Genomic DNA, 27,191 nt, shown 5'->3' on the forward strand with positions numbered 1-27,191 from the left:
AAATTACATCAGAGTTTTCCATTTTTATTATTATTATTATTATTATATATATATTTTTCAAAAGAAAATGAAAAAAATGAAACAACGTCTCTGGAAAATTTCTAACATGAAAGCGTTCTCATTAATTGAAGGTTAAATGGTGTGATTATTTTATTATGTTTGATTTTGTCGCCAAAAAAAAAAAAAAAAAAAAAAAAGAAAAAATTTCTCTTCGGGTTACGACATTTTAATTTGAATCATTACGACAAATTTTCCTAAAATAATGAGTGCGATGAGTGTAAAAGTGCGTGAGTGCGTAAAAGAATATTAGACCGAAGGTTTGTCGTCTCGCAAATACCTTCTTTTTGCTCGATGATGCGTGTCTTTTTTTTTTTTTTCCATCCTCCGGTTGGTTTGATACTCTATGAAAAAATTATTTCGTGCGAAGTAATAATAATAATAATAATTAAGAACTTTCGCGTGAAATTTTTTTTTTTTTTTTCTTACAAAATTCATGTAATTAAACGTTGGGTGTCATCAATTTCCAAGTAATGAATAACCGTCGTGTGGAATTAACATGCGTAACGACGACTTTTATTATTATTATTATTATTATTATTATTATTTATTTTTGTACTTTTCTACTTACTTGTACCTTGAGTAATAATAATAATAATAATTTTTTTGACGTTTGTAATGTTTATGAAAAAAAAGAAAGAACCTTTTTGTAATGGTTAATAATTTTATGACTACTTACCTGACTACCTACCTACCTACCTGTTTGTTGTAACGCTTGTGATTTAGACTTTGACTCAATTGAAAGAAGGAAGAAAGGAAGGAAGCGTACCTGTGCCTGTCTGTTTGCAATTCTTTATAATTAATTTTTTTTTTTTTTTTTTATGCATTTAAAGGTGTCAATTTTTTACGTGGAGTTTGTCAATAAGATGATTATTACTCCTTATTATTATTATTATTATTATTATTTGTAAAATTTTAATTAGCATTTAAATATATGTGTGGTGGGGGGTTCAAGGTTTTTGTTAGCATAAGTTGTCTTTGTCAGAAAAAGGTTAAATTAGAAAACAACACAAATTAATAATAATAATATTTATTTTGTTTGCAGAGATAGCGAAATTCACAACATGCACGACAATCCAGCATACGACGGAAGTCGTGAAAATCTTTCCGGACCGGATGTGACAGCCAGAGCACATCCTCCTCCGTTACAAACGCAATTAAGCACGGTACACACGAGGAGACAACAAGCCGTTTGCGTGAGGCATGCTTTTAAGCATTACGGGTCGAACAAAAAACCAAATCATGTACTTAGTAACTTAAACATGACCGTTGCCAAAGGTACAATGTAAGTAAATCGTTAATTTTTTTATTACGGGGGGGGGGCGGGGGTTGGAACGATTCGCGTCTCGTGTTATTTATTTAAAAAAAAAAAATAATAATAATAATAATATTTACAGATACGGTTTGTTGGGAGCTTCTGGCTGTGGTAAAACGACTCTATTAAGTTGTATCGTGGGAAGGCGTAGGTTAAATACTGGAGAAATTTGGGTTTTAGGTGGTAAACCCGGAACGAAAGGTAGCGGAGTACCTGGCAAAAGAGTGGGTTACATGCCTCAGGTGAGAAAATGATATAATTATTATTATTATTATTATTATTATTATTATGCGTTACGTCCGTTTTGTTTTGTTTTAACGATGGGAAAATTTTGGAATTTTGAATAGGAAATTGCTCTGTATGGAGAATTTTCGATAAAAGAAACCATGATGTATTTCGGTTGGATTTTCGGCATGGAAACCGATGAAATAAACGATAGACTTCAATTTTTGCTCAATTTTCTCGACCTTCCGAGTGAAAACAGACTTGTTAAAAATCTTAGGTGAGATATAAACGTAAAAAACCACGCGATGATCATTCGGCCATCTTTTTTTTTTTTTTTTTAAATTTTTTATCGTTTTTTTCCTTAAAGTGGCGGACAACAAAGAAGGGTTTCATTTGCTGTTGCTTTGATGCACGATCCGGAGCTTTTAATTCTGGATGAACCGACTGTCGGAGTCGATCCTCTTCTCCGTCAAAGCATATGGACTCATTTAGTTCAAATAACAAAAGATGGTAACAAAACCGTCATAATAACAACGCATTACATAGAAGAAGCTCGTCAAGCGCACACGGTAATATTAATTATGACGACAGCATGACGTCATATATCGTCGAAACGACGTCATTTCATTATGAGATCATATATTTTTATAGATAGGACTTATGAGAAGTGGACGATTGTTAGCAGAAGAATCTCCCCAAGTTTTGTTGACAATGTACGGTTGTCAATCGTTGGAAGAAGTTTTTCTTAAATTATCAAGAAAACAAGGTTCGAACAATGATAATAATCAACAGGGAGATTTAAACATATCAAATAACATATCACTAGTTAGTACGAATTTCATTTTTTTTAAAATTAATTTTATTTTCGAGACATTTTAATAATTCGATTGTTTTCCCCCCGCTCCCGCTCCTGCCCCCCCCCCCCCATTCAGGCTTCACTTCATTGGTCTAAAAAGAATGCAATTTACGTAACGGAAGAAAGCGGAGTCGTCGGATTAAATTTTCATCAATCTAAAGAAGCCTTACACAATAATTACGAACATTCAAACGGAATGGGAAATGTACATTTGGATGTGAGTTTTATATTATTTAAGGTTTTCCGTGACCAAAAAAAAAAAAAGGTTTATCTCCTGTAAATTTATAAATTTTAGATTAAAACGATCGGATCTAAAGCAAGTAGAGCAATGGATATAGATTGCGACGATTGTGGAAACGTGGCAGATTGTTGTAAAATAACAACCAAAGGAAAAATAAGAGCACTGTTGCAAAAGAACTTTTTAAGAATGTGGAGAAACGTCGGGTAAGCTAACGACGCGAAAGAGAAAGAAACGGAAAAAAAGATGGCGGAAATAAAAAAAAAAAAAACATTAATTATTATTATTATTATTATTAATTTCAGAGTCATGTTATTTATATTTGCATTGCCAGTCATGCAAGTTATTTTATTTTGCCTTGCCATCGGTAGAGATCCAACGGGATTAAAATTAGCCATCGTTAATCACGAAATGGATTATTCGACAATGGAATGTCCATTTTCTAAAAATTGTAGTTTTGCTAATTTGAGTTGTCGATATCTAAGTCATCTCAACAATACAATAATAAAAGTTTGTTAACTTTTCTTTATTATTTTCCGAATCGGTCGCCATTTTGTTTTTATTTATATTCCCCCCCCTTTTTTTTTTTTTTTTTTTGTAAAAGGAATATTTCGAGACTCCGGAAGACGCGCTGGACGCTGTTAAATCGGGTGATGCATGGGGAGCTTTGTATTTTACGGAAAATTTCACGGATGCTCTCGTTGCTCGTATGGCATTGGGTAGAGATGCTGACGAAGAAACTTTGGATCAAAGTGAAATTCGAGTTTGGCTCGATATGTCGAGTGAGTGGAAATGGATTCGATTTTCATGAGTTTTACCTTATTATTATTATTATTATTATTATTATTATTATTATTTTTACATCATTCTGCTTTTTTTTTCAAGATCAACAAATCGGATTGATGTTAAATAGAGATTTACAATTAACATATCGTACGTTTGCTCAAGATGTGTTGACAGAGTGCGAACACAATCCGAAACTCGCAGACATTCCAATTCAGGTACGTTTTGGTTCGTTCATTTTTTTTTTTTTAACAAAAGGTTCCATAGCCATTTTAATTTGATTTTTTTTCCAGTTCAAAGATCCCATTTACGGTAGTTCGGATCCGAGTTTTACGGATTTCGTTGCTCCCGGTGTCATATTGACGATAGTTTTCTTTTTGGCTGTCGCTTTAACATCGTCCGCATTGATTATCGAAAGAACGGAAGGATTGCTCGATAGGAGTTGGGTTGCTGGTACGTGACCTACACGTGACGCACACGCACACACACAATAGGATTATTTTTAAACGATTCCCTTGTCTTTTACAGGCGTCACTCCCGTCGAAATATTATTCTCACACGTCGTCACGCAATTTGTCGTCATGTGCGGTCAAACGGCTCTAGTACTCATATTCATGATTTGCGTTTTTCAAGTCGAATGCCACGGTCCTCTTCACTGGATAGTCATATTGACCATTTTACAGGGGTTGTGCGGAATGTGTTTCGGATTCGTCATATCCGCCATTTGCGAACTCGAAAGAAATGCCATACAATTGGCATTGGGAAGTTTTTATCCGACACTTTTGCTCAGCGGTAATCACGATTCTTCTTCTTCTTCTTGTTTTTTCGGGGGGGGGGAGGGGGAGTTTCAAATCTCTACTTATAAAATTTTTTTATCATTTTTATTGACAGGTGTGATTTGGCCGGTTGAAGGTATGCCCATTGTACTACGATACGTTAGTTTAGGTTTACCATTGACATTAGCAACGTCAGCCTTAAGGTCAATGTTGACAAGAGGTTGGGATATAATCGAACCGGATGTTTACAACGGTTTCATTGCCACAATAATATGGATTGTTATTTTCCTCACCATAAGTTTATTGGTATTGAAACTTAAAAGAGGATAAATTTAACATACATACATATTACATGACCATTATCATCATCATCATCATTACTATTTTTTTTTGTGTATTTAACGATAAGAATCGTAATTAAAAAAATAGTAATAATAATAATAATCAATTTGTTGTTGTTGTTTTTTTTTTTTATTAAAAAAAAAGAAAAAAACGTTATTTATTATTATTAATTCGTCGACGTTTTTTTTTGTAACGAAAGAAAAGAAAAAGGTTAAAGGTTACGATCGGCCATATTCTTTCCATTTTTTTTTTTATATTTATGGAAAAAACCGACATAAATCTATTTTTTTTTCGTTGTAAAAGACTTTTTTTATATTTCGCAATTATTTTAATTGATATATTCAGTCTGAAAAAATTAAAAATTAATTTAGATTAATTAGAATTTATTATTCTCTCTCTCTATCTCTCTCTCTCATTAAAATGTACAATCATAGCCGATTAAAAATTTTTTCTTTTAATAATAAAAAGAAAAAATATAAGGAAAATAAATTAGATTAGAATTATTTTCGTTAAGTTAAAAAATTTAATAAACGATCTATGATTGATTGATTGATTGATTGATATTTTTAAATGTCGTATCGATAAAATAATAATTTTAATAATTAATTATAATTATGTACTTTTTTTTGTAAAATAAGGTTGTGATAAATATATATATATATATATATGAGAGTTCACAAAATATCGATCCTCCATTGCTCAAAATAATTTAAGCCAGTGATATGATATATAAATATTATTTATAATAAATTAGATAATTGAATTAAATAATAACAATAATAATAATAATAATGGATAATCACGTGGCATAGAGGATCTAATTAATAAATAAAAATTATTTTATTCGTTTAAATAAATAAATAAATAAATAAATAAAAAAATTTTAAAATTGTGAAAAGGAATTTTGTTTCGTTGAAATAAAAAAAAAAAAAAAAAAAAAAAAAACAAATTAAATTAGTTTAGAATGAATGAATGATTGATTGATTGAATGAATGAATGATTTTAAATGTTTTATTATTGTTGAATGTAAACATGTCAATTTAAAATGTGTACACGCTCAATTTTAATAAATAAATAAAAAAAATATAATATATATATATTAAATTAGGTAAATGTTTTAATCGATTACTTATTAAATATATAAAAATTTTTATTTCTTAATAATTAATTATAATAAATATTTATTTAAAAAAAAAAAAATGATAATAATAATCGATAACATGTTTTTAGAAACATTGAAAATTTATTTTTCGAAAACGAATGAGTGATAAATTAATTTTTATCGCACACGAGAAAATATTAAAATTTAAAATAATAATAATAATAATAACAAGTACATAAGTTAATAAGTGATTAAAAATTGATATTTTTGTTTTAATTTTCTAAAATTGAATCGAGTAAATATTTAGGATTCGGTTCGAGAGACGTTTTAAAAACTTTAAATCCAAATTCGATTAATTGTTTTTCTGTTGTCGGACCGATTGCGACAAACTGAAAATGTACAGTTTAATTGCATAAGAAATTTTTAAAAAATATATATTTGTAATTTTTAACAAGTGTCACATACAAACCTTAATGAATTCAAAATTATAGTTTAATTTTTTTAATATTGGAATTGTATAATTAACACCAGATGGGCTAAAATATATGAAATATGCAGGCTTATCATTAATTTCTAATTTTAATTTTAATATGTTTTCTTCAAGATCTGAATGTGGTTTGGTTTTGTAAATTACTAAATCATCTACTTTAATATTATTTTTTTCTAGTTTGATTTTAAAATTTTTTTGTGTCAGTGATCCGATCAAATATAAAAATGGTTTTTCAAATGATTCTGGAAGAAGTAGTAGAAACAAATATATATAATTAGGTAAGCAGGCTATAAATTTTTGAATGTTTCCGATAAAAAATAAAATTACTTTTGCATATTAATTCTGCTAATGCATCACCATTCCCAGTTTCTTTTCCTCGAGTTATAAAACCTAAATCTTTAGCTAATTTTTCTGTTTTTTCTCCTATTACATAATTTGTATGATTTTTCCACTGGTTAATTATTTCTTTATTATCGTTATTATCAAGTGATAATTTCAATCCCAAAACACTCCTTGGACTCGTAAATATGATTCCTTAAAAGGGGGGAAAAAAAATTTTAAGTAAATACAAAAAAAAAAAAAGTAATTTTATTTAATTAAAAAAAAACCTGAATAATTTTTGTGATTATTTAATTTTATTGTCAATTCTTCAATATTAATAAAATCAAAATCTAAAACAGGTATTAGGATTGTGTTAAATCCTTTTGACAAAAAAGTTTCGTAATAAACATCATTTTCAACATTTTCTGTTTCTGATATCGACTTAAATAAAACTATTTGTTTACATTCATAATCATTCATTTTAATTCCGATACTACCAACTTATGAAAAAATTACTTTTTTAATAAAAGTTATTACTTTTAATAAATCATAGATGGCAGAGCTGTTCCTTCTTTTACCTTTGGCAGTTACTTTTTTAAAAAAATTCTTTTTTTACGTTAAATTTCTGTTTTGTTTTATTTTATAAAAAAAAAGATTTGGTGTACGATTTATTATTAATATAAAGAAGATATTACTTTTTGTAATCCGCGCACGCACACACACACGTCAATTTCTTTGCTACATTAGTCATAATCAATTATACGAAAAAGAACTAATGAAAGGTAGGGAATCCATTTTTGATTCTGAGATTTTCCTTAATTTTAATATCACTGTAGATATAATTATTGGTAGAAGATAGACGCCCAGTCTGTTGACGCCATACCTGTAGAAGACATCAGTTGCTGTCATATCTCTAGTAGAAGGCAGTTAATGTCATACCTGTAGAAGAAGCCACTTGATGTCATATCTCCAGTAGAAACCAGTTAATGTCATACCTGTAGTGGAAGCCAGTTAATGCAATACCTGTAGTAGAAGCCAGTTAGTGCCATACCTGTAGTGGAAGCTAGTTGATGTCATATCTCTAGTAGAAGCCAGTTAATGCAATACCTGTAGTAGAAGCCAGTTAGTGCCATACCTGTAGTGGAAGCTAGTTGATGTCATATCTCTAGTAGAAGCCAGTTAATGTCATACTGAAGCCTGTTGTAGAAGCTTGATGTTGATAGAACCTGTTGTAGAAGGTAGTTGATGTTATACCTGTTGTAGAAGTTAGCTGATGTTACACCTGTTGTAGAAGTTAGTTGATGTTATACTTGTTGTAAAGCCTGTTGTAGAAGTTAGTTGATGTTACACTTGTTGTAGAGGCCTGCTGTAGAAGTTAGCTGATGTTACACCTGTTGTAGAGGCCTGCTGTAGAAGTTAGTTGATGTTATACCTGTTGTAGAAGTTAGCTGATGTTACACCTGTTGTAGAAGTTAGTTGATGTTATACTTGTTGTAAAGCCTGTTGTAGAAGTTAGTTGATGTTATACCTGTTGTAGAAGTTAGCTGATGTTACACCTGTTGTAGAAGTTAGTTGATGTTATACTTGTTGTAAAGCCTGTTGTAGAAGTTAGTTGATGTTACACTTGTTGTAGAGGCCTGCTGTAGAAGTTAGCTGATGTTACACCTGTTGTAGAGGCCTGCTGTAGAAGTTAGTTGATGTTATACCTGTTGTAGAAGTTAGCTGATGTTACACCTGTTGTAGAAGCCAGTTATCACATCTGCCTTAGCTGACAAGTAAGTAAGCACAAATATCTATTTAATTTAATAAACAAGTTTTAACAATAATTCATTAACAGAATAATATCAATCAAAAGAAAAAATTTGTTTTATTACAGGAGAGCAAACAGTAGAGAACAACCACAAACACAAACCAAAAGAATTTATTATATAAGAGAAAAAAAAAACCTAATAGTTTAATAAATTTTTTACTTCTTTCAATTGGATCAATTAAATTAGAAACAGTTCAGTAAGTTTTTTTTCTTTTGTTTTTAATACTTTAAAGTTAAAATGAATAAAATAAATAAAAAAAAATGTTGGGATTCAGAGTCTGAATTCAATTCATTTGAAAATATTTAGGTTGTAACGTTTTTTTTTTTTGTACAAAAATTGTTTTTAAAAATTCTAACGTAACGTTCTTAATAAAAAAAATTTTCAAATAGTATTTCTTATCGTACTATGTTAATGTGTTATCACACAAGATTTAATTGAAAATTTTCACGAAATATAAGAAAGAAAAGAAAAGAAAAGAAATGCAAAGAAAGGAAGAAAGAAAAATCATTTTTTTAAAAAATTATTATTATTGTAAATATGAAACGAATGCGTCAAAAGAAAAAAGAAAAGATTTTTTTTTTTTTTTCAAAAACATTATTCAGCATATAAATGACTGATTTGCAAACAAAAGACGGAAAAAAAAACCAAAAAAAAAAATGGCGGATTTATAATTTTGTTTGTTTCTTTTTTAAATCATCATTTTAAGTTTTTTTTTCTTCTTCTAAGTAAATTTTTTTTAAAATTAATTTCTTTTCTTATTATTATCATTATTATTAATAATTTAAGTTTTAATAATAATAATAATGAATTTTCATATAAATCAATCAAGTTTTTCCTTTTTTTTTATTTTGTTTTCTTTATGAAAGGGTAAAAATAATTATTTTAATTAGAAAAAAAATTTGCAGGGTTTTTTTCACCAACCAAAGGTCACCAGGTGTCAATTCATTTAATATTCTCACGAGGGCAATGATTTTTATTATTATTATTATTATTATTATTATTAATTTTGTTGTAAACAAAAATATTTATTATCGAAGAAAAAACAAACAAACAATTTTAATTATATCGTAAGGTAAACATTAAATCAATAAACCATTCAATGTTTATTAAAAAGAAAATTTTTTAATTTTTATTAATAATAATAATAATATTGTTTAAAAACTTCGATAAGTACTTTTAAAAGTTTGCCGCGTTTAAAATTGAAAATAATAATAATAATGATCGATAATTATTGAGAAAAAAAAATCGATCGATCGATCGATCGATGGTAATTTTGAGTGTTTAGTTTAAGAAAAAAAAATGGCGGAAAATATTAAAATTATTAAAGTAATCGTTAAAAATATTTATTAACGATAAATTTTTAATATTTCAGGTTAAACGATAATAATAATGATAATTAATAAAATGGGAATAATAATAAGGAAGGTAGTAAAAAAATAATTTATTAAACAAATGGAAAATAAAATGATGATGATGGGAGCAATGCGCAAAACAAACAAGTAAGAAATCGATTTTTTTTTTTTTATATTCATATTCATTCTTGTTTTTATTGCACGTGCAGATACGTTGATTCTAGGTCGTGACCTCAAATGACGTCATATTTATCCCCCTTAACGCCATTGCCCTAAAAATAGGGCAAGCTTAAATTTATTTATAGTAAGTGTTTTTTTTTTTTTTTTTTTTTTTTTTTCCCCTTCTAAAATTAGATTTTGTCATTTTTTTTTTTTTTAATTACTAAAAAAAAAAAAATCATAATTTTTCGATTTATCCGACATATTTACAAAAAAAAAAATTTGTCTCCTCGGGAATAGGATCGAAAAATAAAAAAAAAAGAAAATTACGAGGGTAAACATGCATACACGTGCGATTAAATATTTAAAAAAAACTTTTATCGTTTTCATTATTTTCTTTTTTTTCTGATCGAAATTTACAAACGCAACAACAACAACAACAACAACAGCAACAACAACAACAACAACAACAACAGCAACAACAACAACAACAAATCGTTAATGAGTTTTTTGTTTGTTTAAAAAAAAAAAAAAAAATTAAATTTTATGTTGTTGTCGGTTGTTGGTTGTTGAAAAAAAATTTTCCCTTTTTAAATTCAATCATGAATTTTTTTAAATTTTATTACTTTTTAATATCGGGTATTAATAATAATAATTGTTTAAATACTGCGTCAATTTTTTTTTTATTTTTCAAAACACTATTTTAACGTGACGAAATTATTATCATTATTATTATTATTACTATTTTTACTCGTTCGTATGGAAAAATTATTAGAGCGTCAAAGTTTGACGTTTTAATATATTTTTCTTTTTTTTTTTTTCTTGTTTTGGTGGAAAACCTTAAGAAATATTACTTTTTTTTTTGTTAACAATAATGATGATACACTTAATCATCATTATTATTTCGATTATGTTAAGCATATGGTTGGTTAGGAAAATTTTTTTTTTTTGTAAAGTTATGAAAAGATTTTGGTGAGATTTTCCACTTTTTTTTTTTTTTTTTTAACTGGAAAAAGGTGAGAGGAGAAGGGGTGGAGGTGGGGTGGGAGGGTAAATCCCAATTTAAGCATATTTAAAAAAATTTAATTTTTTTTTTTTTTTATTCTCTCCAGAAATTCCATTCATGTTCCTATTTTAGTCGGTTGGTGATCTTGCGCGAAAAAGATTCGGTCACAAGTTCATTGACTCAATTTTCCATTCATCACCTTCAAAGACCAAGAAATCCTTTTTTACCCGTTTTCAAAAAGGTTCGTTCATCGCGATAAAAAAAAAAAAAAAATTTACACGTGTCGGTAAAAAACAAAAAATCATTATTATTATTATTATTATTATTATTTACACGTTTTGTATATACACTTTCGAGAAATTTCTTTAGATTTATTAAATGGAAAATCTCGTGTTGTCGTCAAAGGGAAATTTAAAAAAAAAAAAAATTATTAATGGCTTCCCATTTTCCTCGGATAGTCGCGTTTTTTTTTTTTTTTTTTTTGGGGGGGGAGGAAAGTCCTTGATCGTGCCTAATAGATATGAGATACAAATTTCCTTACCTCCCACCCTTCCCTTTCGCGCTTTGTTCATACCAATATTATTTTACCTTATCATTTTTTTTATCAATTTCTTATAAATTAATTTTCGATAAATCAATTAACGATCGCGTCTAACGATTTTTTATTCTTAATAATGATATTTATTATTGATTAAAAACAAAAAACAAAACAAACAAAAAGAGGGGAGAGGAGGGGGTAAAAAAAATTCGTTTCGATTAAAAAAAAAATAATAATAATAATAATAATTTTTTTTTTTTCGGTCAAAACTCGACCTCCTGTTGTATTTTCCTAAGTAACTGTGTCAACATCCCTGATTCTCCACGTGTACATTTATAAATGACGTCATCAATGCCTGACCCAATTTTTGTTTTTTTTCAAAATGCTAGTAGTGTATTTTCCCTCAGCAATATCTTATATATATATATGAATATATTTTTTTTTTCTTTCTCCTCTTTTTAGAAATATTTCAATAATGATAAAAATTCTTTCAAAATCCGATATTTGTAGTAATCGTGGTTGTAGTTTTTTTCGTTTTTTTTTTTTTTTTTCTTCTTCCACGACAATTTTTACAAGATTATTATTGAACAAGAGGAGGGGAGGAGAAACAAAAAAAAAAATTTTTTTCCTAATAAATAATCATAACCGATTTCGTTTTTTTTTTTTTTTGTTTTAGATTAGAGAGAGATGGGGAGAGAGAGAGAGAGAGAGAGAGAGAGAGAGAGAGGGAATAAAATTTGGTCGTGGCCGTAGATCATCTCTACAAATCCTCTCTTGATGGATTCATAATGAGAAAGATTATTATTATTATTATTATTATTATTTTAATATCAAATTAAAGAATTTTATTAAACGGAAGCAGAAATGGAAGGGCAAAATCAACACAAAATGTAAGTTTTTTTTTAAATTTTCAAAAAAAAAAAAAAGTCGTGGTAGGATTTTTTTATAACCGATTACCTAATTCCACGATAAACGATCGAGTGGCAGGTACTTTTGTCGGTATCAAAAAGAAAAATTTGTTTTCTTCCTATACCCCCTCGAAGAGATCGATTTTCATTGTCGCAAAAAGTGTTTACCGTAAACAAAAACAAAATGGCGTTTATTTTTTTTTTTTTTAGTGAACAACAAATTTATACTTTTTCCACTCGATAAGTTTATTTAATAACAAAATAAAATAAATAAATAAATAAATAAAATCAGTCGGCGACGTTATATATGTGAACGCATAGAGTATTTGTCGGACACGAAAAAATTTTTGGGTTTGGAGGGTGGGGTGGGGGGGGAGGAAAAACGGTGTAATTTTAGGTCAATTTTAAAAAATTATGCATGCCGCGTTTTTTTTTATTCGTCCATATAATTTATGTTTAACGATACGATTAATCGAACGAGTTTATTTATTACAATCGAAATTAAATATGGCGCGAAAAATTCGAGATATAAAAAAAAAAAAATTTTATAGAAACTAGGAAGAAGTTGTTGTGATTGTCAATCGACCTTTGATTAACCTCACGTATAATAATAAGTTTACCGACCTCCCTTCCCTTTTTGACCCCCCCAAAAAAAAACAAATTTTATTTCACGACAAATATCGAGTTGGAAAACAAAAATCGTGTTTACGCGACATTTTATACAAGAGAAAATTTTCGAGTTTAACGTCCTTTTAAATTTTTTGTTTTCCGTTCCTCCATTTTATCGTTTTTGTCTTTGGAAAATTTGACGGGAAAAATTAAAAGTTTATTATTATTATTATTACTTACTCTCGGTTCAAACGATCGTAAACTTTTGAAAATTTCTAAAACAAAACAAAAAACTTTTCAATTCGTGTTATCACATCGAAGTGATAAAAACAAATAAAATCTCATCCATCTTCTAGTATCCATCGTAGTTCGTGCATACTTTACTTAATTCACTTTAACACTAAATTTATTTACTAAAGACTAAAGACTAAAAAAAAAATCAAAACGAATAAACGCCCCCCCTCCCCCCCCAACGACGCCCCCGGACGTGTCTTCTTAACAAACAAATCCCACCAAGTCAACGAACGTATCCATCGTTCGAACCCCTTTATTTAAATTTATTCTTCTTCTTCTTCTTCTTTTGATCAATCAATCGTCGGTCGCCATATTTAATTATTATTATTATTAGTACCGATACAATTTATCCTATTGAAAAATTTTTTTTTTTTTTTTTAGTGTTCGATATCGATTTATTTATTTATTTTATTATATTTAATTCGGGGTCAATGACACACACGGTAATAATTATTTTCTTATCATTGATATGAACACTTTTAAGTGGTCAAAAATTTTGGAATTATTTTTTATTTATATATATTTATATAAATTGTTTAATTACACGCGAATAATAATAATAATAATAATGATGATGATGATTTTTTCATATACGGTTTGCATAAGCGTGGGCGGGAAAAATTCTTTTGTGTTTAATACTATTATTATTATTAATATTATTTCTGTTGGTGTTATTATGTATTGATGATGTTTGGTTTTTTCCCCGTTGGAGATGGGGAGGGGGAGCGGGGAGGAAATAAAAAATAAAACACGAATTCCAAAAATTAATAATTTTAAAATTTTATTTACAATATAATAATAATAATAATACAATTTTATTTATATATATAACAAACAAAATGAGTTATAATTTTTTTCTAAAACAAAACGGAAAAAGAAAACAGTGCTACCAATTTTTTTTTGTTTTTTTTTTTTCGTAACGTTTCGACGACCGTTTTTTTTTTTTTTTTTAAATATTTATTTGTTTTAATTATAATAATAATAAAATATTAAATAAATTATTATTAATAATAATAATACTTAATAATAATAATGAATTAATAAAAGGTGCGTTCGCGTAAGAGTAGTAGTAGTATAATATTTGCCGTTATCGTAAAAGTTTTGAGCATTTTTATTTTTAAACATAAAAATTTATTTATTTATTTATTTATTTATTAATCGATATCTCTAAAATTTTTTTTTAAAAAAATAATTAATAATAAATAAATAAATAAATTTAAATTTTTTTTTTCTAAAAAAAAAGACAAACGCTAAATCTTTTCTAAAAATAAATCGATTATTAATTAATAATAATAATTTTATATCGTGTAAATAAATAAATATATATACGTTATCGTGAGCAAAAACTAATTATTATTATTATTATTATTAATGAAATCGTGACGTCGTCAAAACGTTATATTAAAAAAAAAAAAAGAGAGAGAGAGAGAGAGAGAGAAAAAAAAGGGAGTTATCGTCAAAATTTTCAAAATATGTTAATAATAAGTGTTTATTATTATTATTATTATTATTATTAATAATGGGAAAATTTTTAACACGTGCTCGACCGATTAATAAATAAATAAATAAATTTATTAAAAATTTTAATTTAATAACAAACGTGTGAAAAGTTTAATTAATAATTCTAATGCGTAAGGGGAAAAAAATTTTTTTTTTTTTTTTCGAAAAGGAAAAAATTTTCCGAAAGGAGAAAATTTTCATTTATCCGTTTTTAAACTTTTTTGTAAATAAGGTACTCGTACAGGTACCTGACGATAACGCATCGTATCCGATTAAAAAAAAAAAAAATTAATTTTCACCTGTACGTAGTCGTCGTCGACTAAACAAATTAAATAACTTTGCTTCGATTATTATTATTATTATTATTAGTACAAAGGGGTGTGAAAATCAACTGGGTCACTAACAAAATTTTCCTCCTCCCCCCCTACCACGAAAAAAAAAAAACAAAAAATTAAAACAAATGGCCGAAACGTGTGATTTTATTTAGAGAAAGCGGAGTAAATTTTTTAATTCGTACATAAATTTAATTAATTTAATCTAATGTTGTTGTTTTTCTGTTTTTTTTTTCGTTATGTTGTCCGCACTGCGAATGTCACTCGATGTAATCGATAAGTTATTTATTTATTTATTGATTGATTGATGATGGTAAAACTTATCGTATTTGGGTTGTCATTTGCGTGATTGCGTATATATAAATACGCAGACACACGCATTTTTTTTTTTTTTTGATAACTCAAATGTTGATTAAAAACCGAATAACGATGATGATGATGATGATGATAGTGAAATTTGGGCGTGGATAAAAATTTTTTTTATTTTGTGGCGAAAAAAAAAAAAAATATTTATTAACGTGATTGATTTTTCTCGTGACTACAGTTGATGGCGGTGGTGGTGGGGGGGGGTTGGTGAGCGATACGCGATTTCAAACTCTGAAAATTCTAGGATTGTTTACCGGTGGAGACAAACGAAGAAGAGATGAATTCAATTTACCATTTGAATAATTTGAAGTCATTTTGTGTTCCGGAGACTGGTGTTGTTCTCTGCAAAATGAATCCGTAGGAGGTACGAGAAAAGATGTATTTCTATCGAATTTCGATTTGTTATTATCCTCGTTTTGAGCTTTAGATTTTTCATTCGAATCATATTCGGTTTTGATCAATTTCGAATAACAATTTGATATCCGGGAAAATATCGATGAAAATTCCCTTCGAAAATTTGTGTTGAGCCAACCGTATAGTAAAGGATTAGTTATGGCGGAAGACATCGCGACAATGTGACAAAAAGCGAAAAAAAGATACGTTGCTATCGAGCTGCTGTTGTTGTTGTTGTTGTTGTTGCTGCTGCTGTTGCCATTTTTATTGTTGGTTAGTGGTAAAATGGCTGAAGCCAATTGAAACGTAGTCATGGGAAGCCAACTAACGGCATAGACCAAAGCTATGCATGAAAGTATGAAAGTTGTTCTGCGATTTCTACGTATTTCTCTTCTCTTATTGCTTTTCGTAGATTTTGATTTGTAACTGAATCTCGAAAATGAAAAACCGTAGAAATCCGAATTTTCTCGAAACGATAGAAAAAAATCAGATTTTTTCCTTGGGCTCAAATCGCAACTGTTTCTCGAAGAATCCGAATTTTTTCTAGAACAATCGGATAATTTTAATGAACTTTCGCAACTCCTGTTGGAATTTTCAGATCCGACGGATTCTCTTCTTTTTATCAACAGCAATTCTTTTTTCGATGAATTCACGTCGTCTTCTTTCGATTTATCCATTACCCCATCGTCACCCATCGAGTTTTTATCTTGGATCACGGGTTCGACGGGTGATTGTATGTGTATTTCCGGTTTTAATTTTCTCAAAGGTTTTATGTGTACTTTTAAATAAGATGATATTTTCAAATGTATGATCGTGAGTACGGTTACGGGTATGACGAATTGAACGAGTGCTAATGTTATTGTAAATGCCGTATGAAATATTTTCGACGGCCATTTTTCCACGCACTTATCGTAAAATATTAATTTGTTGAGAGGATTCCGCGGAAAGGATTCCGTGGCCGTGTAAAAATAAAGGGGGAAACTCAACGCGAAGCTAAATATCCATATTAAAACGATTATTAATATGACGCTCGTACATTTTCTATTATTTAAATTATTTGAGCTCCTCGATTTGACGATCGTGAAATAACGATCCAATGCAATGGCGGTGATTGTTCCCGCTGAAACTGTTATGTTGGTATCTGTCAACAAAAAGAAAATTTTTTTAAATAAAAAACATTCTTTTTAATCGTTTGTTTGTTTCTTATTTTTTTATTCTTTTAAGAAAATTCATTTCCCCTCCCTCCCTTCCCCCACAATCTATCTACACAGAAGTTCAGTGTCATTTTAATTAAAGAAAATTAAGAAAAAAATTTTCTCGTGGGTTTTTTTTGCACATCTTAAACTTTGTTTAATTTTTTTTTGTTGTTGCAGAGATTGTTTACAACAGCAAATAAATAAAGTTTTTGTTTTTACTTTTTTCAGATTTTCTTTTTCAACCCCTTTCGATCGGGTTATTTATTAAAAAAGAAAGTGAAAGTGATTGAAAAACGTTGGTGGTGGTGGTGGAGGGGGAGGTGGCGGTGGAAAAAAGAAAACGATGGGGTAAGTTTGATTAATTATTATTATTATTATTATTATTAATTTACCTTGAACGATCGAAATGATTTTACAAAGTAAATTTCCAAAAATCCATTTTCGTTGTACGAGAGTAATGAGGGTGAATGGCGTGCAAACGCAACAAAGTGTCAAATCAGCGACAGCGAGATTAACTATGTATAAATTTCGAGATTTTTGAAAATCCATTTTTTTTCTACCGCACTGTTTCATGACGACAAAACAAACCAAAACGTTCGATACGACACCGGAAGTCATTAAAACAATATAAATAAAAATTAAAGTGATTTCGATTTCGGGAAATAAAAAATCCGTCGATTGTCGGGATTTCATAAGGACGTCGTAAGCGAGTTTTAGGCTTATGTTGAAAAACACGTCGGATTGTGTCGTTGTCGAATTTTTCATACCGTCCATCGTATTGAGTACGAGATTACGACTCGTTAAATTTCGTGTTGTCGCCATTTTAAAATTTTCCTCTGGAAAAATTAAATTTTCGACACTAGTGAAAATTAAACAAACATTCGCACTTGGTGAAAATCGGAAAACGGAAAAAATTATTTTCGTTTATTTTTCTTTTAACGACGACGACGACGACGACGATCGCCGCCGAAATTCGGGTAAAACTGCCAAAAGAAACAAACATAAGGCATTCAACAAGTAGTTGTTATTCCTATTGGTAGAGGTAAAATTGTACGAGTGGATGGGAGGGGGGATGAACGCGAAAATAAATCCTGCGCCTTAAATACGTACGTTGTTGTTTCCCCCGGAATCCTTCCTTTCGAAAAACTCCTGGAAAAAAAAAATGTGAATTTTTCTTGTTAGCATTTCCGGTATTTAAAAAATCTCGGGTTAATGTTGCTGCTGTTTCTGCTGCTGCTACAATTCCCTTGTTTTGTTTGTCGTTTTCTTTTTTTACGTATAAATTATTATTATTATCATCTCATCGTTTGTTGATTTTTTTTTTAAATGTCTCGGACAAACCGTGAAAATACCCCGAACGGTATACTTTGTCTGGAAAAAGTAATTATTTTATAAATACCTCACGGGGAAAAAAAAAAAATGATGATAATAATAATAATAATTTTTTTTTTAAAAAGGAAACGGAAGGAGATTTTTTTTTTCCGGGAAAAAGTCGCTCGTTTTAATTATCCTTTGTCGTCAAAGGTTTTTTTTTTTTAAATCGTAAATTACATACGAGCGGAAAAGGATTAAATAAAGGCGTAGAAGTCGTAGGTACCGATACTCGTCTCTGTTTTTTCCTTTTTTCTTTTCTCACGGCATCGTTTTTCTTTTTTTTGGGGGGGATTTTTCGAATGATGAACAAGGTCAAATAATAGATAAAAATTAATTGCATCGATAATAAATTTAAAATGCACGCGAGATAAAAAAAAAATTATAAGTAATTAAATGGGGGGCGGGAATCGGGGTTAAAAATCCCTTAAATTTTTTTTTTTTTTTTAAATTTGTGTGAAGGTTAATATTCTGAATTCCAGAAATAAATTCGTCTGGAAAAATAATTTTTTTTTTTCGTTATCTTTCAGTGTTTTTCCGATATTATTTTTTTTTGATTTAAATCTTCTCTCTCTCTCTCTCTCTCACTCTCTCCTACCCAATCGAATTAATCGTAAATTTTCGTAAATATATATTTTATTTTTTTCGTGAGGAGTTTTTATTATAAAAATAAATAAATAAATGGATTGGAAGGGATTTTTTTTTTTAAAAGGGGTTGTTGACCCTTTACCTTTAACACGCACGCGGTTACATTTTGATATTTTTTACCTACCGGTAACTTATGGGTTAAGAGAAAAACAAACGTGAAAACGCAAGTTTTTGAAATTTCGTGTTTTGCGTTTGTTTTTGTGGGAAAACGTGTTAATTATTTTAAAGAAAGAAAGAAAGAGAGAGAGAGAGTGAGAGTAAGAGTGAATGACAGAGAGAGAGAAAGTAAGAGGGAAGCTGAGAAAGAAACAGAAAGAATAAGAGACACTAAGAGAGAGAGAGAGAGAGAATGAAAGAGATGCTAAGAAAAGAGGGAGCTAGAGAGTAAGAGATATTAAGAGAGTAAAAGACACTAAAGGAGAGTGAGAGAGAGTAAGAGAGAGAAAGAGAGAGGAGGAGAGAGAGTAAGAGTGATTGACAGAGAAAGATAGAGAGAGAAAATGAAAGAGATGTTGAGAAAAGAGGGAGAGATACTAAGAGAGAGTAAAAGGCACTAAAGGAGAGTAAGAGACACTGACAGAGAGAGAGGGAGAGAGAGAGAGAAAGAAAGAGGGGGAGAGAGAGAGAGACGTTTGAAAAGGAGATGTATTAGGTAATAATTAATTTAAGATTTAAAATTTTTATTTTTTGCTGTCGGTTTTCGGTGCGAAAAAAAAATAAAAATGGGGTCAGTTTTTTATTTAAAAAAAAAATAATAATAATAATAATAAAAAACAAAATGTCGGCGTCTGATTTGTTTTTTTATTTTTTTTATTATTATTTTTTTCTTTCTTTCTTTCTATTTCTCTCATAATCATATCGTTCAATCGAAATTGGTTTACCCAAAAAAAAAAAAAAAAAAACGTAGCAGAAGAAATTTATGAGTTTACGTTTGGTATTGCGTTATCATTTTCTTATTTTCTTATTTTTTTTTCTATCGAATCGAACAGAAGAAATTTTTGTTTTGAAAACAAAAAAAAATGGCGACAATTTTCCCTTTCTCTTTATAAAAAAAAAAAAAAAAATAAGAATTTTCCGGTCGGTGTTTGTCGTACGGAAGCGGAGGAAAAACGTTGATTTTTCACATTTTCCTTTAATATTAATATTTTCTTCCGTTTGTTCATCTCATCCGACATCCGGTTTTTTTTTATTTTATTTAAAAACAAACGAAATAATTAAAAAAAGAAAATTAAATGTCGTCGTCGTCATCGTCGTCATCGTCGTCGACATCGTCGTCTTCGTCGTGGTCGTCGTCGTCGTCGTCGCCGCCGCCGGTAATTTCAATTTATTGATTTCCCGCCGTTTTGATTTTAACAATCATGTTAAATTATAAGAAGACCCGTAATCCACCTCCTTTTTAAAGACAAGATGATACTCGAAAAGGTTTTCATAGAAAAAAATTAATAAAAAAAAAAAAAGAGCAGAAAATTCTAGAAATCATAGATGGATCATCGATCTAAAAAATACGATGTATCGATAACGGAAAAAAATAGGATAAATATGATTCGTCCAATTAAAAAAAAAAAAACGGATTCAATCGTAAAATTTTTATGGAACAATCATGGAATGATCCAGAAAAAAAAAATTTAAACAAATTGTGTTACGCGGTTCCACCATATTGAATTTTTTAACGATCGTTTAAATCCTGACCGAAAAAAAAAAAAAAAAACAAAATTTCTAGAATTTTATTTGTTTTTGCACATAATAAAATATAAACCGGATACGGATATAAGAATTTATCAGAGCCCCAGAATTATTATTCGTTTAATTAATATAAATAATTAATTTATTTGACGCCATGATGGAAAAGAAAAAAAATTCATAAAGTTAACGTTACAGAAAAAAAAAAAAAAATTTAGGTCAAATTTTTTAAATGCATAAGTTAAACAAAACGCGTAAAAAGAAATCCGGGATGAGAGAAAATAAATCAGGACATTGGAAAAAGACGTTCATGGTGCTGTGCGTGAAAAAGGAAAAGTAAAACCGAAGGATTAAAATTAAACGGGAGAGAAAAAAGGATTAAAGTAATAATAATAATAATAATAATAATCCGCGTTTAAAAGTTTTAAAAAAAAGTTGTAAAGTCTTAAAATAGGTTATAACGGTAGCGTTCGAACGGGGGAGGGAAAAAAAAAATTCCTTCGAATGCAAATTTATTATTAAGAAGATGTTTAAACTGTGAGAGAAAGAGAGAGAGAGAGAGAGAGAGAGAGAGAGGGAAAGAACATCCGGGATGTTGTTAACGAAAAAAAAAAAAAAATGGACGTTAGGATGGAATTTTTTCAAAAAAAAAATAAATAAATAAATAAATTTTCAAGGTAAACGTTGGAAAAAAAAAAAAAGAAAAAATTCGTTTAATCGTTAATTTCCGGTTGAGTATTATTCCGTCTGTAGCATTTCCGGTATCTGCGCGTGACAATTAATAAAAAAATTCCCCCCCCCCCCCCGTTTTCTTACTCTATGCTTGTTTTACTTGATTTTACGCGAATATTTTGTTTTTTTATTTTAGGAAAAATTAATCGAACGATTATTATAATTATTATCGAACGTTTTGAGAAGTCTAACGACACGTTTATTTTCGCACGTCTGTAACCACGTTTTTTTTTTTTTTTACACGAGAAAAATAAAAAATAATTTCTTTTATCTTTATTTTTATTTTTGAAATCGGTTAAAACGTTTCGATTGATTTCGTAAACAAACAAATTATTTTTCAAGGTTTGCCAACCTTACGAAAAAAAAAAAATCAAAAATTTGTTAAAATGTTTCAAGTTGAAAAAAAAAAAAACCGGATGATCTAATTTTTTTTTTCTCTCTTTTTTTTTTCTTCTTCTTCGTACTTACTTGTCCTCTTTTTTTTCCTTTTTTTTTTGTTTTGAATTTTCTATTTTCTTTTTCTTTTTTCTTCGTTGTCCTACTTTTTTCTTTTTTTTTTTTTTTTTGGCCCGTTTTAGCATCTTTATTAACTGACTCCTTCACCCCCCGCCTTTTCGTGGTAACTTTTCTTTTTTTTTTTCCACATCTAATATTTTTTCTTTTACTTACAACCGCCCCCTGTCTTTGCATGCACAATGTTTTTCATTAAACAAAAAAAATTTAATTAATCACGTGGTCGTTTATTTATTTTTTCTACGAAAAATTTTCTATATCGTTATTATCATCATCATTATCATTATTATTATTACAAATAATTTTTTTATCCGATGTTTTAAGGCATTTGATGTTTAAAAAAGTTAATGACGTTATCACAAACATGGCAGACAAGCAGACGACGACAGTGGAAAAAAAAAAAACGATTTAATTAGATTGTAATAATAATAATAATAATAATACTGATATATCGTTGTTGTTGTTATTGCATTACAGGTACAGGTTTGAATAATGAATGTATCGTTTTAAACCGTCGCTGACGTCTCGGAATTTGATTGAAAGAACAAAATAAAAGAAAAACCGCGATCGTAATCATCGTCATGGCCGCCGTCGTCGTCGACGTCATCATCGACGTCACCGTCGCGATTTAAATAAATTTTCGTATTTAAATTTTTCGCGAACGTTAATTAACGGATTGATAAGGAAATGGTCGAAGAGTAACAAGAGAGTAAGACAAAAATTTTTTTTTTTCGCGGTACCTGTGCCTGCGTCCTACGTCATCGTTTATTTACTCATGGTACGATATCAAAACGATTTTCGCAAGAAGAAGAAAAAGAAGAAGAGGGAAAGAGAGAGAGAGACGAAGAGACAAAGACAAACAATAAGTAAATATTAATGTTTAAAGTTCAATTTGATTTCATTCATTTGAAAAAAAAAAAAAAAAAAAAAAAAAAAAAGGGGATTTTGTTATTTGATTGTTGTTTGTTGTCGTTGTACAGGTACGTAGTGTGTGTGTGTGTCGAAAAAGAAAGAAAACAAACGGTATTTATCGTGATTTTATTAACGTGCGCGTTGTTAAAAACTTTTCTTTTTTTTTTTAAATCATTTTATGACATTTTTTAAGTGATTCTCTCTCTCTCTCTCTCTCTCTGAAGAATTAAATGTATTTATCGATAAGAAACAAATATGAGGACGACAAATTTAACAATAATTGATTACGTCACGTTCGTCGCGGCGCTGTTCGTGACGTTGGCGGTACCCATATACAGTGGATACAAACCCCGAAGGGATGATACAAAAAAAAATTTTGTTTTCGCAACGGGGGGTAAAATATCAATGGGAATGATGATATTATCAATGTTGAGAGGGATTTTAGGAGTCCGAATGTTTTTAGGTAAGATGTCGAACTTTGTATTAATTTTCCAGCAGGGAAAAAATGAAAACCTCTTTTTCCTTTATATTTATTTTGTCAGGGAATCCCTCGGAAATGTTTTACAACGGCACGAGAATGTACGAAGTCGTTTATTCGATCATGTTGACGTACCTCCTAGCTTCATACTGTTTCATACCAGTTTATTATAATTTGGGAATAACTTCTGTTTATCAGGTGAGTAGGATGACGGTTTACACATTATTATTATTTTTATTTATTTACTTATTATTATTATTTTATTTTTTTAAAGTATTTGGACATGAGATTTAAATCTCAATGCGTGAGATGTTTAGCATCTGGATTTTACATTTTCCGAAACATATTAAACACTAGCGTGATTATATTTACCCCTTGCGTCGCATTGAAATTTTTCATGGGATTTTCATATTCGGTTTCGATAATCACCCTAACGGCAATCAGTACGTTTTGTGCCTTTTTGGTAAGTTTAAAAACGTCATTATTATTATTATTATTAGTTTTGGTTTTCTTTAATTGGGATTCTGTTCCTAAGAACAAAAGACAAAATATTATTTATGTGAAAAAAAAGCACATCGCGCGTATATAAATTCGGGTAAATTTACTCGGAAATGAGGCCGGACACGACCGGAAACAGTTTAACACGACAATGAGACAAAAACCCAGACGTAATCGTCATAGGTTATAATTTAAAAAAAAAAAAATGCAATTAGATAATTGTACTCGGTAGGAAAAATGCGAAAAATAAAAAGTTTGAGTACGTGGGAGTAACGCGATCGTGGTACCAGAATCTATACGCCTGATAAACGCTAAAAAACAATTCGAGAAGTTTAAGGACGTCATTTTAAAAAAAAAACTTAAAGAATCGAGAGGGGAAACCCGGAAAAACCCCTACCGACGATTACATGGAACTTGTCGTGTATTAAAAGTGAAGATAATAACAATGCGAATAATAACGACAATTATTATAATTACGGTATTATTATTATTATTATTATTATCATTACGTTTCAAAAAAAATTATTACCACGTTAAATTGAAACGAAAATTGTTGAGTAATTTTTTTCTTTTTTTTTTGTTATTTTTTTAATGGTTTCCTTCGATAATATTATCATCATCATCATCATCATCATTATTATTATTATTATTATTATTATTATTTTAATAAATTTTAAATTCGCAATGAAACTTTGGTCTCATAGAGTAATAAAAAAAAAAAAAATTATGTAAGTAAAATTTATTGTTTTTTAAGGTCTAGGTTATTCCAATTTTAAATAATAAATTTCCCCCCCTCCCTCCCCTCCCCGCTCCCCCTTCTCTCCTACGAGTTATTGATTTTTATTAAAAAATTAACGAATTAAATTTAATTGTAATCTTTTTACTTTGTTCATTCTATAATAATGATAATAATAATCTATTTTTTTTCATTCCGAGGAATCGGGTAATATTGAAGTACGAACGGAAGCAGTAGTAATAATAATAATAATAATGATGATTCCGTTTCCGGATTTCGAATGATTGGTTAAGTAGGTAATATTTCCGCTGTTGAAACCGGAAAAGGTTACGATAAAAAAAAATGGTACAATCGTCGTTCAGGAGACTAATAAATTGATTACACACGTGTAAAAACCGGAAGTCGTCATAAGAAATTTAAGAAAAAACGTGAAAAATGAAAGAGTACCTGAAAGGGAACCCGTACCGAAGAACGGACAATTTAAATTAAGAATTAAAATGATAATGATGATAATACGTTATAAAACAACGAATAAAAAATTTTTTCTTTTAAAGGGAGGATTAAAATCGATCATGTTAACGGATGTAATGCAAGTCTCGATATCAATCGTTTGCGTAATAATAATAATAATAAAAGGAACCATAGACGTCGGAGGATTTATGAACGTTTATCAAACGAATAAGGATAACGGTCGTTTTATATTTTTCGAGTGAGTTTCTCTCTCTCTCTCTCTCTCTCTCTCTCTCTCTCTCTATCTCTCTCTCTTACTCAAAGGAAAAGTTTAAAAAAAAGAAAGAAATTTGAATTTTTTCAGTTTTAATTTCGATCCGGAAATCCGCGTGACGACCGTGTCAGCTCTTTTGGGTCAATTTTTCATATCAACTTTTACATTCGGATGTCAACAGCATTTCGTTCAAAGATACGCGAGCATGAAATCTTTGGAGGCCGTTCGTAGGTACGCGTATCGGAAGAACAATTTCGTTGAAAAAAATACAATTATTATTATTATTATTATTATTATTAATTTTTTCCAGATCGTTTTGGATTGTTTTACCTCTGACATTTTTTTTTTTTACTTTGTATTGGGTCGCGGGAGCTGTGATTTACGCAAATTACGCATATTGCGACCCGCTAACATTGGGAGAAATAAAAAAAATGGACGAAATCGTTTTGTTTTACGTAAATAATGCATTTCATAAATTTCCCGGCATGATTGGAATCGTATTGAGTGCTTTATTTAACGGTTCAATAAGGTAATTATTATTATTATTATTATTATTATTTGTAACGAAAAAAGAGTAATTTTTTTTTTTTTTTTTGGCAGTTTGGCGTTGGCAAGCCTGAATTCAATGGGAACGGTAGCGTGGGAAGATTTTTTAAAAAGAATTCCACTGTTTAAAAATTTTAACGATCGTCAAGAATTGATAACGATAAAAATATTAACGACTTTTTTTGGAATACTAATCATCGGCGTGGCTTTCGGAGTCGCGACACTTCCGGGACTCATAGAAAGTTCCATGCTCATGACTTCCGCTTCGAGCGGTCCACTACTTGGCGTTTTCGTACTCGCATCCTTTTTTCCATATTGTAACTGGAAGGTTAGTTAAAGGTTGGTGGGGAGTAATGTCGAGTATTTACCAATTTTTGAAATTGTTACGTAGGGAGCCGTTTCCGGAATGATATCGAGTCTCGTCATCACGTTATTCCTAATGTTGGGTAGATTGTACACGAGAGGAAAAAAGGTTAATTTTTTACCTTTATCAATCGAAGGATGTACGAACACAACATTTGACGCGATAACGTTCACACCGGAAGAATACGAATTAATATTAGGGAAAAAAAATTCGTCTGCTTACACGTATTTCGAACGAGATACGATAGTCGAGGATAAGTTAGTTTTGTGACTTTTTTTCCTTTTTTTCTTTTTCCACGATTTTTTAAGGATATCATTGTTTGCGTTTCACTTTCAGGGGATTTTTGGATCATTTGTTCGGGATAACTTACATGTATTACTCGGTGATTGGGACTCTGACATGCGTTCTATTCGGAGTCGTCATCAGCGCGTTGACAGGTATCAAAAAAAAAAAAAACGTTTTTAAGGTTCGTAAACATGGATTTATTTAATTATAATTACAGGAGGTTCGAACTATGCCGAGGATTACGACGAAAAACTCATACATCCGATCGCTCGTAAAATAAATAATTTTTTTACTGGAAAATTTAAAAAATATGACGTCACAAATCCCGGGGATAAATCAAATTCTAAGAAAAAAATTAATTTAAAAAATCATTATGATGATGATGATGATGATGACGATGGGAACATCAAATTAGAAAAATTAGTTAATAATGATAAGGGAGGAAGAAGGGTGAAATTAAATAAGGAGGGTGAAATCAATTTGAATTACATTCCAGAAAAAGTTAACGAAAGGTAATTAAAAAAATTAATAATAATAATAATAATAATAATGGAAATGATATGGGTTTGAATGTTTTGATTTGTTAAAAGATGATGGTTGTGTGTGTGTTGATAAGCCTTATCAGTGTAAATTTAATATTTTTTTATAATAATGAATCTGAATAAGTCTTCCTTCGAGAAATTTTTTTTTTCCGCAAGTTGGCATGACTGGAAATGTTGAGAGAGTAGTTAATAA

The 27,191-nt window shown here is 29.4% G+C and overlaps 4 protein-coding genes across 4 annotated transcripts; 2 read left to right on the forward strand and 2 right to left on the reverse strand.

The window, feature by feature from the left end:
* Positions 1-1,121: 1,121 nt before the first annotated feature.
* Phum_PHUM066540 (ABC transporter, putative) lies at positions 1,122-4,580 on the forward strand (the record flags this gene model as incomplete). The annotated part of the gene is made up of 13 exons (XM_002423494.1): positions 1,122-1,342; positions 1,455-1,614; positions 1,720-1,874; positions 1,965-2,166; positions 2,249-2,422; positions 2,530-2,670; positions 2,749-2,897; positions 2,997-3,201; positions 3,296-3,473; positions 3,577-3,692; positions 3,768-3,927; positions 4,003-4,266; positions 4,366-4,580. 13 exons carry the CDS (start codon positions 1,122-1,124, stop codon positions 4,578-4,580), a joined length of 2,340 nt encoding a protein of 779 aa, XP_002423539.1.
* A 1,386-nt stretch (positions 4,581-5,966) lies between these two features.
* Phum_PHUM066550 (Uroporphyrinogen-III synthase, putative) lies at positions 5,967-7,414 on the reverse strand (the record flags this gene model as incomplete). Its single annotated transcript, XM_002423495.1, has 5 exons — positions 5,967-6,083; positions 6,164-6,426; positions 6,512-6,718; positions 6,793-7,005; positions 7,279-7,414. 5 exons carry the CDS (start codon positions 7,412-7,414, stop codon positions 5,967-5,969), a joined length of 936 nt encoding a protein of 311 aa, XP_002423540.1.
* An 8,190-nt stretch (positions 7,415-15,604) lies between these two features.
* On the reverse strand, positions 15,605-17,791 carry Phum_PHUM066560 (G-protein coupled receptor, putative; the record flags this gene model as incomplete). The annotated part of the gene is made up of 2 exons (XM_002423496.1): positions 15,605-16,914; positions 17,362-17,791. The coding sequence occupies 2 exons, from the start codon at positions 17,789-17,791 to the stop codon at positions 15,605-15,607; spliced, it is 1,740 nt and encodes a 579-aa protein (XP_002423541.1).
* Positions 17,792-23,080: 5,289 nt separating this feature from the next.
* On the forward strand, positions 23,081-26,972 carry Phum_PHUM066570 (sodium/iodide cotransporter, putative; the record flags this gene model as incomplete). The annotated part of the gene is made up of 10 exons (XM_002423497.1): positions 23,081-23,288; positions 23,368-23,501; positions 23,578-23,766; positions 25,092-25,246; positions 25,352-25,492; positions 25,572-25,790; positions 25,862-26,135; positions 26,199-26,428; positions 26,508-26,608; positions 26,674-26,972. 10 exons carry the CDS (start codon positions 23,081-23,083, stop codon positions 26,970-26,972), a joined length of 1,950 nt encoding a protein of 649 aa, XP_002423542.1.
* Between the last annotated feature and the right edge of the window lie 219 nt (positions 26,973-27,191).

The sequence above is a fragment of the Pediculus humanus genome, genomic scaffold (assembly GCF_000006295.1).
Source record: "Pediculus humanus corporis 1103172107416 genomic scaffold, whole genome shotgun sequence".
Lineage (NCBI taxonomy): Eukaryota > Metazoa > Arthropoda > Insecta > Psocodea > Pediculidae > Pediculus > Pediculus humanus.